We start from the raw sequence: 16,576 nt of genomic DNA, 5'->3' as shown, positions 1-16,576 counted from the left end.
CCCCTTAAAATAATCCTCTAGTTGGCCGGGGCGGAGGAGCCCGGGAGTCTGGGCGAGGGGCCCGGGTGTCTGGGCCTCCGGCTTACACTGCCCTTTGGGTTCCGGGGAGGCGCTTGGGCCACGCCAAAGCGCAGGAGAAGACCGTGCCGGATGAGGCCAATGCTGACCCGGGTCAGGCCCCGCCCCCCCGACTTTGCCAAGGTTGCGCGTCCCGCCCCTCCCCCGAGTGCCGCAGGCGGCCGCGAGCTGCGGACTACATTTCCCACAATGCACCACGGAGCGGGCAGGGCTGGGTCGAGCGGCTGGAGCCTGGCCTCCGCCACGAGAGGCCGGCGAGGGCTGTCTTCCTGGGCGGGCGGCCGGGAGAGGGGCGGTGGGAGGGGGCGGTGGCCCGCGCAGTGGCCATGTCTGCGTCTGTAGGGGGCTGTGGCCCCGCGAACCTGCGCCCTCAGTCCAGGTCCGGCCGGGCACCCGTGCTCTCCCGGGGGTCCGGCAGAGTGCAGTGACCGGCAATCTCTGTGCGTCCAGGGCCCCCCGGAGAAACAGGTGAGTACGACTGCCAACCCACGTGGCCTGGGGGTACTGAGAGACTGGAGACCTGTCATCCTTGGAGCGAGGGGCTTGAAGAGAGGGCGCCCCTGCTGCCTATGCTGCCATTTGCGGTAGGAGGTCTTGGTATCTTTGGGGTGCCTTAGCCGGTTGGCCCCCAGGTGGAGAATACAAAAGGCGAGGACTAGAATCCTTCCTTTGGCTGGGAGGGCAAAGTCCTGTAGGGACCAGTAGCCGGGTAGGACCCACCCCCCCCAAGACACTCGCATCTCCTCACCCCCACCCTGTAAAGTCCTCTCGAAGATCGGTAGAGGTGACTGTGGGGTGAGCGGGGAAGCTCCTGGAAGTGTCCTGAGGCTTTGGACTTTGCCCTCAAGGGTGCCCTGGCTCAGATAATACATCTGCCCCTTGTGCTGGGACAGCAACCCTTTCTGGGTTCCAGTTTGCTGGGGGAGGGTGAGCAGCAGCCTTTGTCAGAGAGGGGAGTGGCCACCAGCAGTGACAAGTACCAGGCCATGCTCTCAGCATGGAGTAGGCATCCTGCTGAAACAGCTACAGCACAGCCTCACCAGGGTCCTGTCTGCCATGCATCCATGCATCCTGGCACCACCCTCCCATCTGGAGTCCACTCCTAAAGGGGTCAAGGAGAACAGAACACTATCTAAGCAGGAAGAGGGAGCAACAGTGGTAGGCAGTGAGTAGGGAGGGGCTCTCGAAGGCTCCACCTGCTCCAGGGCAAGCGCACCAGAAGGGCTGATGGAGCTGGCCTGTTTGATGACTTTGCTTGTAGGCACAGAAGAGCACTTCTAGGGAAAGTAGCATGCTCTGGGGACTCCTAGAGAGGCTGCCTGAGAAGGGGCCCCAAGGATACATATGGGACTGGTTCCAAAAGACCTCTCTTGCTTAACGGCTTCAGGCCCAGCCTCCCAGGAGCTTCAGTCATGCAGGTCATGGCTCCAGTGGGACCTGGGGTGGGGTTTGCTGTGAGTCACTCCCCCTCCCTGCCTAGTTTCCAGCGTAAGTGTCCAGAGAACTGTTTGCTTCATCAAGACTTCTGGCTGGATCCCCAGACTGGCCTTGGAGATGCGGAGGTGCTACATGATTTCAGGTAGCAGGGGAACTATTATAAAGGAAAGCCACTGCTAGCCCCAGCCAGCTGACCCTGTCCTCACTCCATGCATGTACCATGCTAGGTACTACTCAGTCATATAGGGCTCAGTCACCTGAAGCCCTCAAGGGATCGGTGGGTAGTGGGCCCCCAGGACATTGGGTAAGTTGCTGTAGACCTTGTTTGGGTCTTTGACCCAAAGGTGCAAGGCACAGAGCAGGGGCATGTGGCATACCAAAGAGTTCTACTTGGGAGAGTCTCCCAGGAGCAGCCAAAAACCAATGGTCTGTTTCTACAATGTCAGTCCCAATAAAGAGCCAGTAAGCCTGGAGGAACTCCCAGTCCTAGGTCCACAGACATCTCTTTGGCTGGATGTCACAGGGGCTCACTTCAGGCTAGAGACTACCTGGCTTCATGAGGTCAGAATCATGTTTTCCCAGGAAGTTCACTCAGGTCCTGGCTCAGGGTGAGCCAGCTCTCAAAGGACTGATTTATGGAGCAGAAACCACTGGATCTGTGTGTAAGTGCAGCTACATATGGTCTGAATGCTGAGTAAAAATAATCATGGTGTGAGTGTACAAGTCCCTAGTCTGTGCCAGGTAACCAAATTATATGGATTATCTCATTTAATCCTCCCACGACCCAGTGAATCAGTACTATCGTTATCCCCATTTTATAGATAAGAAAACTAAGGACTTATAAAACCAAACCAGGTTTATCCAGGAACATTGTTCTTGAGCACTTGAGTACTACCCAACACAAGTCTTCTCCACAGTCAGGGGTCTCTAGAGACTGCATTATAACCAGGTGTTTCTTTGAGGATCTTTCACCTTTTCCCTCCCGAAGTTACTTATCTGGAAAATGTTGATTAAACTTCTCCTGTGCATGGAGCTAACATACTGAACTTTGTGGCAGGTCACAGGGTGACCTTCAATGTAGAAGAATGAAGCAGGGCAAGAGGAGTGAGAATCAGGGCTATTGCAGGAGGAAGGCCTCTCTGGAAGGTGACACTTGACAACAACCTGAAGGAAGTGAGAGAGTGGGTCATGTCAATATCTAGCCCAAGCAGTGGAATAGGTAAGGTGGAGGCCAGAGGCAGGGAGATGTGGTCCAGGCAGAAAGCTCAACAAGGGCAAAGTTCTGAAGTGAAGAAGTGCTCAGGATTTACATTACATTATCCTGAAGGAAATCCATGAGATTAGTGTGGCTGGGCTGAAGTAGAGCGAGTAGGGGAAGGGATAAAATGAAGTTAAAGAAGTATTGGGGGCGGGGAGATAGAGTAGGGCCTTGTGTACCACTGTGAGGAAACTGGCTTTGTGAGCAGAGGAATTACATGACCTGACTTCTTTTGATTTCAAGAGGATCACTCTGAGTGCTGTGCAAGGGACAGACTGTGCAGGGACAAAGGCAGAAGTGGGGAGACTGGTTGTGACACTCCTGGAGAGAGAATGATAGCCTGGACCAGTGTGGTAGTGGTGGCAGTGATGAGCAGTGGTCAGATTCAGGTTACGGGCATTTCCCATTTAGCATCAGTAATCTACGAAAGTTGGACATTATATCTGGAATCCCTAACTTAGTGTCTGTTTCCCATTATTTTATTTTATTTTATTTTTTAAGATTTTATCTATTCATTGACAGAGATCACAAGTAGGCAGAGAGGCAGGCAGAGAGAGAGGAAGGGAAGCAGCCTCCCTGCGGAGCAGAGAGTCCTAGAGCGGGGCTCGATCCCAGGACCCCGAGATCACGACCCAAGCCGAAGGCAGAGGCTTTAACCCACTGAGCCACCCAGGTGCCCCATGTTTCCCGTTATTTTAAATGGGGAAGAGTATAATGCTTCCCTCATCAAACCCAAATCCCTAATTTTCTTTTTTTTTTTAATTTTTAACTTTTTATTAACATATAATGTATTAATAGCCCCAGGGGTACAGGTCTGTGGATCACAGCATTCACCATAGCACATAAATCCCTAATTTTCTAAAATGGTACGATATCACAGGAAAAATAGATACCCAATATATTCCTAGTAAGGTATAGTGTTAGGATATGAAACGCTTAAAGCATTTCCTGATCACGGTCTCTTTCAGTTCCTGCAACAGCCACTGTGCAAGTAAGCCCCTTTTGTTGCCACTCAGTGACTTCCTATCTGATTTGGAATATAATTTGAGGCTTTAGATGCATATTACTTTGATTAAATATGGATCAAGTTCTGATGATGTAAAAATGCATTTTTTTTGTATAAACATAAGCTGAATCAATATAGGTTTATTGTATTAGTTATCTTTTTCTGTATAACAAATTACCCCAAAACTTAGCAGCTTAATCCAACAATACATATTTATTATCTCATGCAATTGCTGAGGGGATTTGAGAGGAATTTGGGTGCAGCTTAGCTCAATGGTTCGGGCTCTGGTTCTCTCATGACGTTGCAATCATCTGAAGGCCTCACTGGGGCTAGATGATTTGCTTCCAGGATTGCTCACTCATGTGACTGGCACATTTGATCCTGGCTGTTTGCAGGTTTCAGTTTCTTGCCGTGAGTTTCTCTTTGTAGGGCTGCTCAAGTGTCCTCGCAATATGGCTAGTGACTTTACCTGAAGAGAGTGAGCCAAGACAGAAAGGCAGCAGCCGTAATATCCTTTATGACCTAGCCTCAGAAACCACACGTCGTCATTTCCATATTATCCTATTGGTTCCATAGATCAGTCCTGCTCGGTGTGGGAGGAGAGTACACAAAGGCATGAGTGGCAGGAGTTGAGGATCACTGGGGGCCATCATGAGGGCTGGCTACCACAGTTGGGTATTAAAAACTAAAAGGAATTCTATGGGGAAAATATTAATGAGAGAGACATTTTGCTGGGTGCACCTGTATTCTGAAGTGCAGGTGACAGGATTTGCTAATGGTTTGGTATATGAGGTGTGAGGAAAAGAGATGACTCCAAGATCTTTTACTGAATAACGGAAAGGATGACATCTTTCACTGAGTTGGAGAAAACTTTGGAAGGAATAAGATCTTAAGAGGATGATCAGGAGCTCAGTAAGACATCCAAGGGCAAACGTCAAGTAGACAGTTAAATGTGTGTGCCTCGGGGCACCTGGGTGGCTCAGTGGGTTAAGGCTCTGCCTTCTGCTCAGCTCATGATTTCAGGGTCCTGAGATCGAGCTCCGCATCGGGCTCTCTGCTCAGCAGGGAGCCTACTTCTCCCTCTCTCTCTGCCTGCCTCTCTGCCTACTTGTGATCTCTCTCTCTGTCAAATAAATGGATGAAATCTTTAAAAAAAAAATGTGTGCCTTTAGAAGTTGGAAGAGAGATTGGTGCTGGAAATAAAAACCGGAATCATTAATGTATCCGTGGAACTTAAAACCATGACACTGAATAAGATCACCAGTAGATTGAATGAGGACAGGGAAGGGCTCTAAGGACTGAAATCTGGGTCCCCTAACTGTAAGAAGAACTGCAAAAAGGAGTTAGAAGAAATGGTCCATGAGGTAGGAAAAGAACCAAGGAAATAGAGTGGTACACCAGAAGCCAAGAAGAAAAAAAAAGTTTCAGAAGAGAGGAACTGATCAAGAGTATCCATTGCTGCTACTGAGTGAAGTGAGATGATCCTGAGGTCAACTGGTAACCTTGATGGGAGCAGTGTTACTAGAGTAATGGAGGCACAAGTCTAGTTGGAATGGCTTCAAGAGTGAGTGGAAGAAGTAGAGAGGCTGTGGCATTATGTGGATTACCAGAAATCCACATTTCCCTGTCCCTCTGGCTGCACGACTAGTTCTGGCTCATCTGGGTTTTGAAGTGTTCCAACCCTGTCTTCCACTGCCCAGTGATGTGGGAAAGGGATGTATTGCAATGGCAGAACTATGAGACAGAAGTAACTTGGATTCCTGAATCACTGCTTGGAAGGAGTGAATTACTACCACACTCATGGTAGATTTTTGTGTGAGCGAAAAATAAGCCTTAATGTGTAAAGCCTCTGCCATTTTGGCATTCATTGGTTACACAGCATAACCTAGCCCACCTGACTAATTAAACTCCAAGTACTATTTACTATTTTGAGGTTGGTTTGTTTTATAAAGGGCAGAAAAAAAAAAAAGTGGAACCTACAGGGAGATTTGGTTTAATTTTTAATTGAAATAAGGCAGACATAAAGTTCACAAATCATAAGTACAGCTCAGTGAATTATAATGGAGTGAACACACCCCAGGGAAGGTGTTTTGAAAGTGGACGAAGCGCCAGCATATTGGCGATGGATAGGGGAGAAGGGGAAACCAATGATTTGGGAGAGAGGGACAGCTGCTGAAGCCAAGTGCTTGTGTTTGCACGGCAAGAAGAACTGGAGTGGGGGAGTTTGTCCCTGGTGGGGCATGGACAGATCATCTTCAGTGAGGAGGAGGAAGGCAGCATCTGGCAGGTGAGGCGAGGTGGTGGTGGGAATCTTGAACGTTCTCTATTGCTGACTTCTGTTTCCTCAGCGATATCACGGATAGTGCTGAGTGAGCCTGGGAGAAGCAGGTGAGGGAAGTTTGAGAAGAGAGAGGGTGTGAACTTATTGTCTAGTGGAGTGGGAAAGTGACACAGAAATGTGCTAGTTTAAAGCAATGGTTCTGGATCTTCTCCGTGGAAGGAAGCACACAGCAATCCAGGTTTCCATCCAGAGAGCCAGGTCCAGAAGCCCTGGCCACAACCCTGGGGCTGTCAGTAGCAGCTTGCCCTCTGCCTGGACTCGGACAGACGCACCTCTCTGGGGTCACTCTCTCTTCATGTAGCAGTGGCTTTTAGGGTAGCTTGTGAAAGGATGGTCTCCAGGTTTCTCATGTGGCCTCTGTCTTCTTGCGGGAGACCTAGGCGTGCCCTCCTTACTTAGCACCCCCACTAAGCTGGGCTCTGCCATGTTACAGTGGCTGTTTTTGCCTGGTTGGGATTCTTCTGTTGCTCTCCATCTCTGCCTCTGAGCAGACCTTTCTTTCCTTGTTTTTTTAAAGATTTTATGTATTTATTTGACAGACAAAGATCACAAGTAGGCAGAGAGGCAGGCAGAGAGAGGAGGAGGAGGAAGCAGGCTCCCCGCTGAGCATCGAGCCCAATGCGGGGCTCGATCCCAGGACCCTGTGATTATGACCTGAGCCTAAAGCAGAGGCCTTAACGCACTGAGCCACGCAGGCGCCCCTGAGCAGACCTTTTTGAATAGGTTGCTGTTGAGAGCAAGTAGCCTCTTAGTTATTCTGGGCCTTTGTCAGATGAGGTGGCCCAGGGTGGCCCTCTGGGCTCTGACTCATGCTAGGAACCATCACTCTTGATTGTCCTGATAGACAGGATTCGTGGCCTAGACAATCCCCAAACGTGGTTCTCCTGAATGAAGTTTCTTTGCTCCGACTCTGTGTGGGGTGATGCTGTGGGCCGGCGGTGGTGCCCAGCCTTCCCTTGTTCTGCAGTGCTCCGGGTTCAGTGCAGGAGTGGCTGCACTGTCTGGGCTGCCCTGTTTTGCACATTGAACTTCTACAAAAGGCTCATTTGAAAAAAGGATTCCATTGCTTCCAACAAAGATGACCCTCCCCCCCTCCCCCGCAAAAAAAGGAGCTTGAAAGTCAGTTCTTTGTGTACATACAGGAGTTCCCTGAAAAGAGCTCTGGTGGGATGGGGGATGCATGACCTCTCTGTGGGTCTCATGCTGGTCTTTGCTGCTCTTCTAGCTTACCCAGCCAGATTTCTCTTAATGGAAGGGTGTGTGCCTCAGATAGAACCCCTCCCCTGGGAATGTATATTGCCTGCCAAGTGAAGGCCTTTCAGCTTGCCATTCAGGGGCCGAAGGGGTGACTCCAAGTGAGCCATCCAACTTTGTTATCCCTGCGATCCACTCCTAGCCACCTCCACCCGGCCCAAAGGCTAGCAGAACTGGGAGATCAAGCTGAGTCTGTCCTGGCCATCAGACTGGCACTGAGAACCGTCATGTCTCTAGTTGTTTGTAATTGGTAAGGCAAGCCCCGGTGCCAAATTCAGAAAGTACAACAGTGCTTTCAGAAAAAAAGCCAGCTCGAAGACAAGCCTGTTTGCTCTTTCTTTGCAAATGCCGAAATATCCAGAAAGCAGTACTGGTCAATCTAGTTTTGAATGGGGAAATGTTCGTGGTAGGATGTGCACTGAAAGATAGCAGGATACGGAATTGTTTCAATTCCCAGATCCCAGCTTCCTCCCTGTTGTGACATCAGGCAAGGCATCTAAACTCTCCCAGCCTTGGTCCTTTGAACTATAAAGCTAGCTTGAGACGGAGCACCTGCCCCAGGGCAGAGTGATTAGGTGTGGATAACTGTCCAGTGACCTTCTCAGCATGCTGCTGTGGCACTCAATAAATGTTAGCTGCTGTTACCAGTTTGGGGAAAAAAAAATTACCTTTTATGTACATTTTAAAAAACTGGGAGGAAATACACCAGAATGTGAACAGTGAAAGATCCTGAAAGGTGGGAGAACGATGACATTTCTTTCTTCAGACCTTGTTATATTTTCCAAGTTTTCTACAATGAGTAGGTACAATGAATTCTTTCTTTTCTATTTAGAAAAAGAACAACATAGCTTCATTTTCTAGAGGGGACTACTCAGAACCCGTTCCGCAGAGGTTTGAGCTTGTTGGGTCCTAGTGAGGGATGCTTTCCTCTACTTACCACTATTAATTATGCCAGTGACCCCTGCCAACAGCACCTTCCCCCTTCTCCTCCATGACACCTTTGTTTGCCCCACAGGCGAGCCCAAGAGATGGCTGCTGACATGCAGAGGAAGAGAAGCAGCGGATGCCCTGATGGCACATTGGCTCCTTCTGATGGGCAGAATATGGAGAGAGCTGAGAGCCCCACACCAGGACTGGCTCAGGGAATGGAGCCAGGTATGGGCAGGGTGTGCAGCTCCAGGAAGCTGACCTCAAGAGCAGCCTCCAGGGCCACTGGGATTCCCAACCAGGCTTTCACTCCCACTCATTCATGTGTTTGTTCAGTCACTCCTGGGCTATTGGTCAGGTGCTAGGGATACTGTAGGCAGCCAGGCTCAGTCCGGCTGTGTCTGGCCTTCCTCTCCACATCATGCTGGGTTCCTCACCCTGTGCTGTCTGGCTGCCAGCACAGGTCCTCCTCCTGTTCCCTGGGTCTACAGTGTACCTTCCTGGCTCCTTCTCCCTCCCTCAGCTCTCAGCTTCAATGTCACCTCCTCACGAGTCAGGCCTGCCTGCTCTGACCATGCTCTATACAGGATACTCATTATTTTGTAATTTTATATGTTTATGTACATATTGCACGTCTCTCGTCCCCAAGATTGTGAGCTCTTTGAGCACAGAGTGGTTGTACCCCCAATACCTAGTACAGTACCAAACTCCTCATAGAGACTCAAAATATATCTGTTGTATTATTCTGTAAAAAAAAAAAAAAATCAGTAAAGGGGGACTGACATGGTCCCTGCCTTAGGGGAGCCACAGGCTAGTAGGGCCATTGCACTGGAGTGGGTTAGGAACTGTGGCCTGAGCAGGGTCAGGGAGACTTCTCACGGGAGAGAGTCTCTGAACACAGGAGGTGTTCCAGGCCCAGGGCAAGGGGCTGGGTGTAGAGCAGTGAACAGCCAGGTTCCTGCCCCTCAGGAGGAGCCCCACTGCAGCTTGGGAGAAGGATAACAACTGACAAGTAGCACAAGAGAAATCAAGGAGGGAGATGTGATAAGAGTGCTGAGGGTGGGAATTCGGGTGAGGAGGTAACTAGGGTGTTCGCTGAGAGCTGAAGTGTGACAAGGAGCCGGCCATATGAGGAGGTGGGAGTGCCTTCCAGGCAGAGGGAACAGCAGGTGCAGAGGCCCTGAGGTGGGCGGGGGCTTGTTGAAGGTGTCCAGAGAGCAGGTGAATGAAGGTCCTTGTGAGTGGAATGGGTAAGGACGGGGAGGTGAGAGTGGGAGAAGCAGGCAGGTACCAGCCGCCCCCGCAGCCAGGAGCGGTTGGGGTCTTATTCCCAGTGAGATGGGAGGAGACTGGTGGGCTCTCAGTTGCAGGGAGGCGTAACTCACGGCAGGCAGTAGCAGCAGGGAACAGCCACTTGTCTCCCTGGGACAGGCAGTAAGGCTAAAGTGCCATACTGGGCACCTCGCTCGCTGGGAGGTGGTCTGCCAGCGGCTACCGCTCTAAGCACCAGTGCTTTTGGCCGGCAGGTGCCGGGCAGGAGGGTGCCATGTTCGTCCATGCCCGTTCCTACGAGGACCTGACGGAGTCGGAGGATGGGGCAGCTTCTGGGGACAGCCCTAAGGAGGGTGCTGGGGGTCCCCCACCACTGCCTGCAGACATGCGCCAGATCAGCCAGGACTTCAGTGAGCTGAGCACCCAGCTGACGGGTGTGGCCCGAGACCTGCAGGAGGAGATGCTGCCAGGAAGCTCTGAGGACTGGCCAGAGTCTTCTGGGGCAGTTGGGCGGCCAGCCCCAGAACCCCCCAGGGAGGGCGCAGGCGAGGGGGATGAGGAGGAGGCTGCTGAGGCATGGCGACTGCACCAGAAGCACGTCTTTGTGCTGAGCGAGGCGGGGAAGCCCGTGTACTCCCGCTATGGGTCAGAGGAGGCACTTTCCAGCACCATGGGTGTCATGGTGGCCCTGGTGTCCTTCCTGGAGGCAGACAAGAATGCCATTCGTTCTATCCACGCAGGTGAGCCACCTGGAAAGGGGGGCAGGGAGGGCTCCCCCAGCCAGGGTTAATTCATAGCAGGTTTTAGACCCCCAGGGACTAGAGAGGGCTGGGATATACTATGTGAGGAGGTCCAAGGGCCATCCCTCTGCCTCACTGGGCTTTAATATTGTCACCTGAACACGGATAGCCACGCTGACTGCCTGATAGGGCTATTGTGAGGGCCAAAGGTGGCTCTGACATGGGCTTCACCCCTGGAGAGAACCCGAAGGCTGGGGAGGTGACCAAAAAGCCCCAGGTCCCAAGCCACACCCAGCTCTTGCCATTTAACACAAGCCTGTTTTTCCAAAGTGCTCACTGCATTTTGGCTGGTGCCAGTCTGTGAACCAAGTGGCAGGGACAGACCTGGAGTCCTCAGGGAAAGGGGTCCTCGGGCTGCCGGTTTTACCTCCATTATCCTTAAGTCCCTACTATGCACAGCGCTCTTAGGGAGGGTGGGGAGGACGTAGAAGGCGACAAGCTGTGTAGGAAGCCAGGGCTCCGAGGGAGCTGGGCAAGGCCAATCCAGGAAGGCTTCCCGGAGAAGCTGACCCCCCCCCTCCCTCCACCTTCAGATGGCTACAAGGTAGTATTCGTGCGCCGGAGCCCACTGGTGCTGGTGGCCGTGGCGCGCACGCGGCAGTCGGCGCAGGAACTGGCGCAGGAGCTGCTCTACATCTACTATCAGATCCTGAGCCTTCTTACGGGCGCGCAACTGAGCCACATCTTCCAGCAGAAGCAGAACTACGACCTGCGGCGCCTGCTGTCGGGCTCGGAGCGCATCACCGACAACCTGCTGCAGCTCATGGCGCGAGACCCCAGCTTCCTCATGGGGGCGGCGCGCTGCCTGCCCCTGGCGGCAGCCGTGCGCGACGCGGTGAGTGCCAGCCTGCAGCAGGCGCGCGCCCGCAGCCTCGTCTTCTCCATCCTGCTGGCGCGCAACCAGCTGGTGGCGCTAGTGCGCCGCAAGGACCAGTTCCTGCACCCCATCGACCTGCACCTGCTCTTCAACCTCATAAGTTCCTCCTCGTCCTTCCGTGAGGGCGAGGCCTGGACGCCTGTGTGCCTGCCCAAGTTTAATGCAGCCGGCTTCTTCCACGCACACATCTCTTACCTGGAGCCTGACACCGATCTCTGCCTGCTGCTCGTCTCCACCGACCGGGAGGACTTCTTTGCAGTCTCTGACTGCCGCCGCCGCTTTCAGGAGCGCCTGCGGAAGCGGGGAGCCCACCTGGCGCTGCGGGAGGCCCTGCGCACGCCCTACTACAGCGTTGCTCAAGTGGGCATCCCCGACCTGCGTCACTTCCTCTATAAGTCAAAGAGCTCAGGACTCTTTACCAGGTGAGGGAGGGCCTTGGGGACATTGCTTGAGGGAGATGGGTGGGGTTGCTGGGGGAGAAGGATTGGTCCTGAGCCCTGATGCCCTCCTGAAGCTGACAGCCCCTCTGGGAATGGACTGACATGTTGGGTCTGTTTCCCTCTTACATCAAGGACCCAGCCTCCCTGTCCCTCTGCTCCTAGTGGGCATACCTTTCTCCGCTTTGTTACCCAAAAAGCCCTGAAATGCCCAATATGCCCAGGAAAGGAAGCTGGAACCCAGGTCTCCTGGATTCCCCTGCCCTGGAGCAAGTCTGCCTTAGGGATCATTTTAGTCCCATCCGGGATGCACAGAACTCCTCCTCCAACGGAGGGGATGGGGCTGGATGTGGCAACGTCTCTTCTCCTGTTACCCCTTTTTGGGTTCCCAGCTCACTTTTCCTCCAGTTCAGACCTGTCCCTCTGTCTTGGACACCTAAACTCAGATTGGCTTCTCTAAAGAAAGGTCACTAAAGATGCCATGAACTTGGGGGAGGGGAAAGAGCAGGGCTCTAGTCTGGGTGGGCACAGCCCTGGGCTGGAGAGTCTTCTGTGATAGGGAGGCAATGCTCTATCCTGGGAGACAATTTGGAGGGTAGGACACGTGGCAGAGTCCCCCTGGCTAGGAATAGTTGTTTCTGGGTCTCCAGAGAAGGCACTGGAAGTGATTTCTTTGTGAACCTACTCCCCCATCTCCAGCCCTGAGATTGAGGCCCCGTATACCAGTGAAGAGGAACAGGAGCGGCTGCTGGGCCTCTACCAGTACCTGCACAGCCGAGCCCACAATGCCTCCCGCCCACTCAAGACCATCTACTACACAGGCCCCAATGAGAACCTCCTGGCCTGGGTAAGGTGGCCCTGGGCTGGGCTGGGCTTCATCAGGGATCCTGGGTAGCGGGCTTGAGGGCTACCTAACCTCGATGACTACCCTGTGCCCCCTCCTCCAGGTGACAGGTGCCTTTGAGCTCTACATGTGCTACAGCCCCCTGGGCACCAAGGCATCGGCCGTCAGTGCCATCCATAAGCTGATGCGCTGGATCCGCAAGGAAGAAGACCGCCTCTTCATCCTCACACCCCTCACCTACTGATGGGAACGTGTGCGGGTTCAGTGCTCTTCGGCACACTGGGCCACGGAAGCCACCGGAGCCTCCATGCAGGGTCAGCCTCTCTTGCCCAGGCAGCAGGATGGGACTGTGGGTTGGTGCGTGCATTAAAGTGCTTTGGGGAAGACACTCATTGGGCCTTGTCACTGGTCCCTTCACTCACCCACTCTCACTCCCATACAGATACTGAATCCTCCCTAGCCCCTGCCCGTGCTCCCCCATGCATAGAGACACCTGCACATTTGAGTCCCTCTCCTCGCTCCCTTGCACAGCCTCAAGCCACAGGCCTTCCGCATCGAAACTGGGGCTGGGGCTCTTTGCCTTCAGCTGAAGTCTTGCCACACATGAAGAGTTCTCTAGCACCTCACTGGCCTTGCCACGCCCCACCCCAACACTCAGTCGAGCCCTTGGTGCCTCCCCTCTCAACCTGGGGGGCCCCCAGCGGTGTGCCCCCAAAGGACCAGTCCTACACCCTGGGAGCTGGGGCTCTGCTCAATAGGCTGCTGTTGTTCAGCAATAGCTGAACTGAGTAAGAAACGGATGGTCAACTAGGGAGGGTCTGAACCGTGGTACGGAGGGTGGGAGCCCTTGGTGGGATGGTCCAGTGTTCAGCACAGACCTCACATTCAGAGTTCGGCCTCACCGTAGCTCTAGGCCTCTGGGGAAATTGTCCCAGCTTGAAGGGCTAGCCATCTCTGCATCTGTACTTCCAGCCAGTACATGGCTCCAGGAGTGAGCTGGAGAAGACCCAGCTGGGGCGGGGTGATCCCTGCCCTAGGAAGGGCAGATGCCAGTGGGCACACTGGGTCCTCTTTGGCCACCCTGTACTCTGGCGTGACCCAGCCCATGGGGGTCACTGTGAACCTCCCTGGAGGCTCAGCAGTGAAGGCCCAGCCCTGTTCACTGTATCCCAGACCACTGGGCAGTGCCCAAGGCACAGCTCAGAAAGCTTCTTCCTTGCTGCTGGCAGCAGGGGGCGGAGGCAGGGAGTGCTTTCCCAGTTCTGCCACAATTTAACCATCTCATTGGTTAGGGGAGCAAAAGACCTAGGAAATGTTTATGGGAGAAAAGTGTCCACTGAATATGGTCTCCAGACAGTAGAGTGAATTCCCCTCATGCAGTCTCTGAGAGCTGGGCTAAAACCAACCCATGCCGGAAAAAAAAACTTTGCGTGGATAGCATGGGCTAAGGATACACTGCAATGGTTCAACTGTCCCAGGAAATGGCAGCGCAGTCTCTGCCCTTCGCCCCATCCTGGGTCATATTAGAATGGGTATGGCCGCAAGCCACCTGCCCTGACCCCAGAGTCCTTGGGGAATAGCCACAGGTTTGGTGGTGCTGCTCACCTTGCACATGTGCCCTGGGTCTCTTTTCTGCCTGTTCCTGCTTCGGTTTCTCCCCTTGATCCTGGCCAGCGCACCAAACCACTGCCTCTGGGGCTAGGGTGATGCCATGACTGCTGTTGGCATTCTTCTGGTCAGTGGTCCACCCCTAGGTACCCCTGTTGGCTGCTGTGATCCTCGTAGGGCTTTCAGCTCCTCTGCAGTTCAGCATCTATTCTGGGTGGGTATGGGAAGGGGTAGTCACAGACGAGTGTGTGTACCCAAAACAGGAGGCCCCTGAAGTGTGGGGTTTATCTGGGGATCAAGGAAGGAATAACAGGCACACAGGGAAGGTGTTCCCAGTGGAGGAACCAGCATGTGCAAAGTGAAGGACCTGGTAAAGAGCCTGGCATTACTGGTGGACAGTGAAGTTGGAGGACTTTTCAAAGCCTATGGTTCTCAAACTCTAGGCAAAAGTCTGGCAATGGGGAGCCAGGAGTGTTTTAAAGCTGCAGAATGATATGATCATACTGTGGTGAGAAAGATTCCCCTGCTGACACTCAGATGATCTCTTCGGGTTGGAGGAAAAGGCCAGCACTAGTTCTTGGGAGTCGTGTTCAGAGGGGTGTGAGAGCCCAAAATGGGAAAAGAGGGCACTCCTTCGAGGTCACAGATGCCAGGGCAGTTGGACAGGTCTAAGCCAAATATGGGCCAGGCCTTATGAGTTCAGCTTGGGGGAGCACTCATACCTAGCACAGACTTCCCCTACATGGTTTTCCTGCCCCCTCCTGCACAGCGAGCAGTTGAGGAAGGAGGAAGGGGTGTTACTGTGGATGCTTGCTGTCAAGGACGAGGGTTGCCCAGGAAGGAATGCAGGCCTGGGGGCAGCCAACATCTTGGCCACACGGTGGCAGCAAAGGATTAACTGTTGACTGCTGTACCCCAAACCTTAAAACAGGTGGCTAGGGTGATCAAGGAGGGCCCTGAAATCTTCTCCCAACCCACATTTTCTCCGAATGTTCTGAGGCAGGATGGGGGTCCAAGAAACTATGTCTCAGCGCCAGCAGAGAATGTTTCATTTCAGTTTTGCTGTGCATGACTATCTTTAGGCATGTTGACTGTGAAACACAGGAACTGTGCCATGATTTTTTTATGGGGATTTATTCATTTCCGGGCCAATTCTGGTTAGAGAAGGGAGTGCCTTTTACATTGCCCGAGGCTTGGAATCCTCCCAACACTGGGTGTGGCTGCCCACTCCTGCTGTTCCTTTTCTCCACCAGGTGCTCATTGAACTCTGGCCTCAAGGGGTGGGGATGGGGGGGGGAGTCCAGCACTAGGAATCAGGAAAAGGGGGAGTCAGATATCCAGAGTCAACTGTGCTGCGGTGGGTATAGCACAGGATCTGTGGGTCCCACGAAATGGTTCTGGCATTGCCAGGATCAGGAGGGCTTCCTGGAGGAGGTGCCATCTAAGTTTCAAGAGGAGGAAAGGAAAAAGTTGCTCCTAGGAGGTGGGACAAGGAGTATGGTCTGGATGGGGGAGTACAGGAGATACAGCTCCAAAAATCAGGCTGAATGAATCCTGCTGGGCTGAAAGCTCCTCTCTTCCCCACCCCTCTTACCTTCCAAAGCCCTGGGACCCAGAGTTCACAGATCCCTCCGACCTCGGCCTAAGCCCACCCTATGCAGGTTAGAGGTCCCTTATCAAAGCCCATGTTTTCCCCATATCAGGGAGCACTGGAGCACAGTCAGCAAAGAAGGTGACCATTATGTTTTGTTATCCCCATGCTGCAACTTCTGCCTACAGAGGCAGCAGTGGAAGTACCAGAGCTAGGGTTGGGCCTCCACATAAGCGAGCTCTCCTCTGACTCTGATGTCCAGCCCACAGGGTAGGCCCCAACTCATAACTCCTACCGCCTTGGGCAGGTAGGGTGCAACTCTCTCCTCTGACACCATCCCATCACTGACATCCCAGGGCACGCACAAGAATAATGGCTCCTGGCCACAGAGAGTAGCAGTACCTCTGGGTGGTTCCATGTCTCCCCTCTGGTCTTCCACACATTCTTGTCCTCTCAGGGGTGCTCAAGCCCTGTTCAGGAAGCGTCTGAGTGTGTTGCTACTGGTGACAGGGGAAGAAATAAGCCAGGTGGTCTTAAACCCTCTCTGGCGCTGAGCCCCGATCCCTCCTCACTTTAGCCTAGTCGGTCTTGGGGGGGGCGGGAAGGGACAGCTCAGGTCTCCTTACCTCTCTCCAGGCCACTCCATGCACACCGCCCACACGTCACTGAGAAAAACACGCCCGAGAAGTGTAGGTGACAGGGCTGTGAGGGCCTGGAAAGTCGGCTTGGCTGAGGGGCTGCCTAGCCTAGGCCTTCGACAGACCCCGCCCACAGCTCCGCCCCCACACTCTGGCCCCGCCCGCCCCGCCCAGCGCCCTGAGACCTACTTTGCTCTAAGCCCGGGCT

The 16,576-nt window shown here is 53.4% G+C and overlaps 1 protein-coding gene and 1 long non-coding RNA gene across 2 annotated transcripts; one reads left to right on the top strand and one right to left on the bottom strand.

The window, feature by feature from the left end:
* Positions 1 to 287: 287 nt before the first annotated feature.
* Positions 288 to 12,919, top strand: MON1A (MON1 homolog A, secretory trafficking associated). Its single transcript, XM_059389766.1, has 6 exons — positions 288 to 546; positions 8,390 to 8,529; positions 9,828 to 10,313; positions 10,907 to 11,672; positions 12,387 to 12,534; positions 12,635 to 12,919. Exons 2-6 carry the CDS (start codon positions 8,403 to 8,405, stop codon positions 12,773 to 12,775), a joined length of 1,668 nt encoding a protein of 555 aa, XP_059245749.1. The 5' UTR covers positions 288 to 546; positions 8,390 to 8,402; the 3' UTR covers positions 12,776 to 12,919.
* Positions 5,782 to 16,526, bottom strand: LOC132011337 (uncharacterized). The gene is made up of 3 exons (XR_009402363.1): positions 16,357 to 16,526; positions 14,137 to 14,349; positions 5,782 to 6,154 (listed from the first exon to the last, which is right to left on the bottom strand). It is a non-coding gene; the product is annotated as an uncharacterized LOC132011337 (long non-coding RNA).
* Positions 16,527 to 16,576: the final 50 nt, after the last annotated feature.

The sequence above is a fragment of the Mustela nigripes genome, chromosome 2, assembly GCF_022355385.1.
Source record: "Mustela nigripes isolate SB6536 chromosome 2, MUSNIG.SB6536, whole genome shotgun sequence".
NCBI classification, from domain to species: Eukaryota; Metazoa; Chordata; class Mammalia; order Carnivora; family Mustelidae; genus Mustela; species Mustela nigripes.
The sequence above is the reverse complement of the archived record's forward strand: the minus strand, read 5'-3'. Positions and strand labels throughout refer to the sequence as shown.

Excerpts from the sequence above, each read along its gene's own strand:
- MON1A (XM_059389766.1), top strand. The coding sequence starts at position 8,403 with ATGGCTGCTGACATGCAGAGGAAGAGAAGCAGCGGATGCCCTGATGGC. Across the intron at positions 8,530-9,827 it reads GGCTCAGGGAATGGAGCCAG|GTGCCGGGCAGGAGGGTGCC; the intron begins GTATGGGCAGGG and ends TTTGGCCGGCAG. Across the intron at positions 11,673-12,386 it reads AGCTCAGGACTCTTTACCAG|CCCTGAGATTGAGGCCCCGT; the intron begins GTGAGGGAGGGC and ends CCCCATCTCCAG.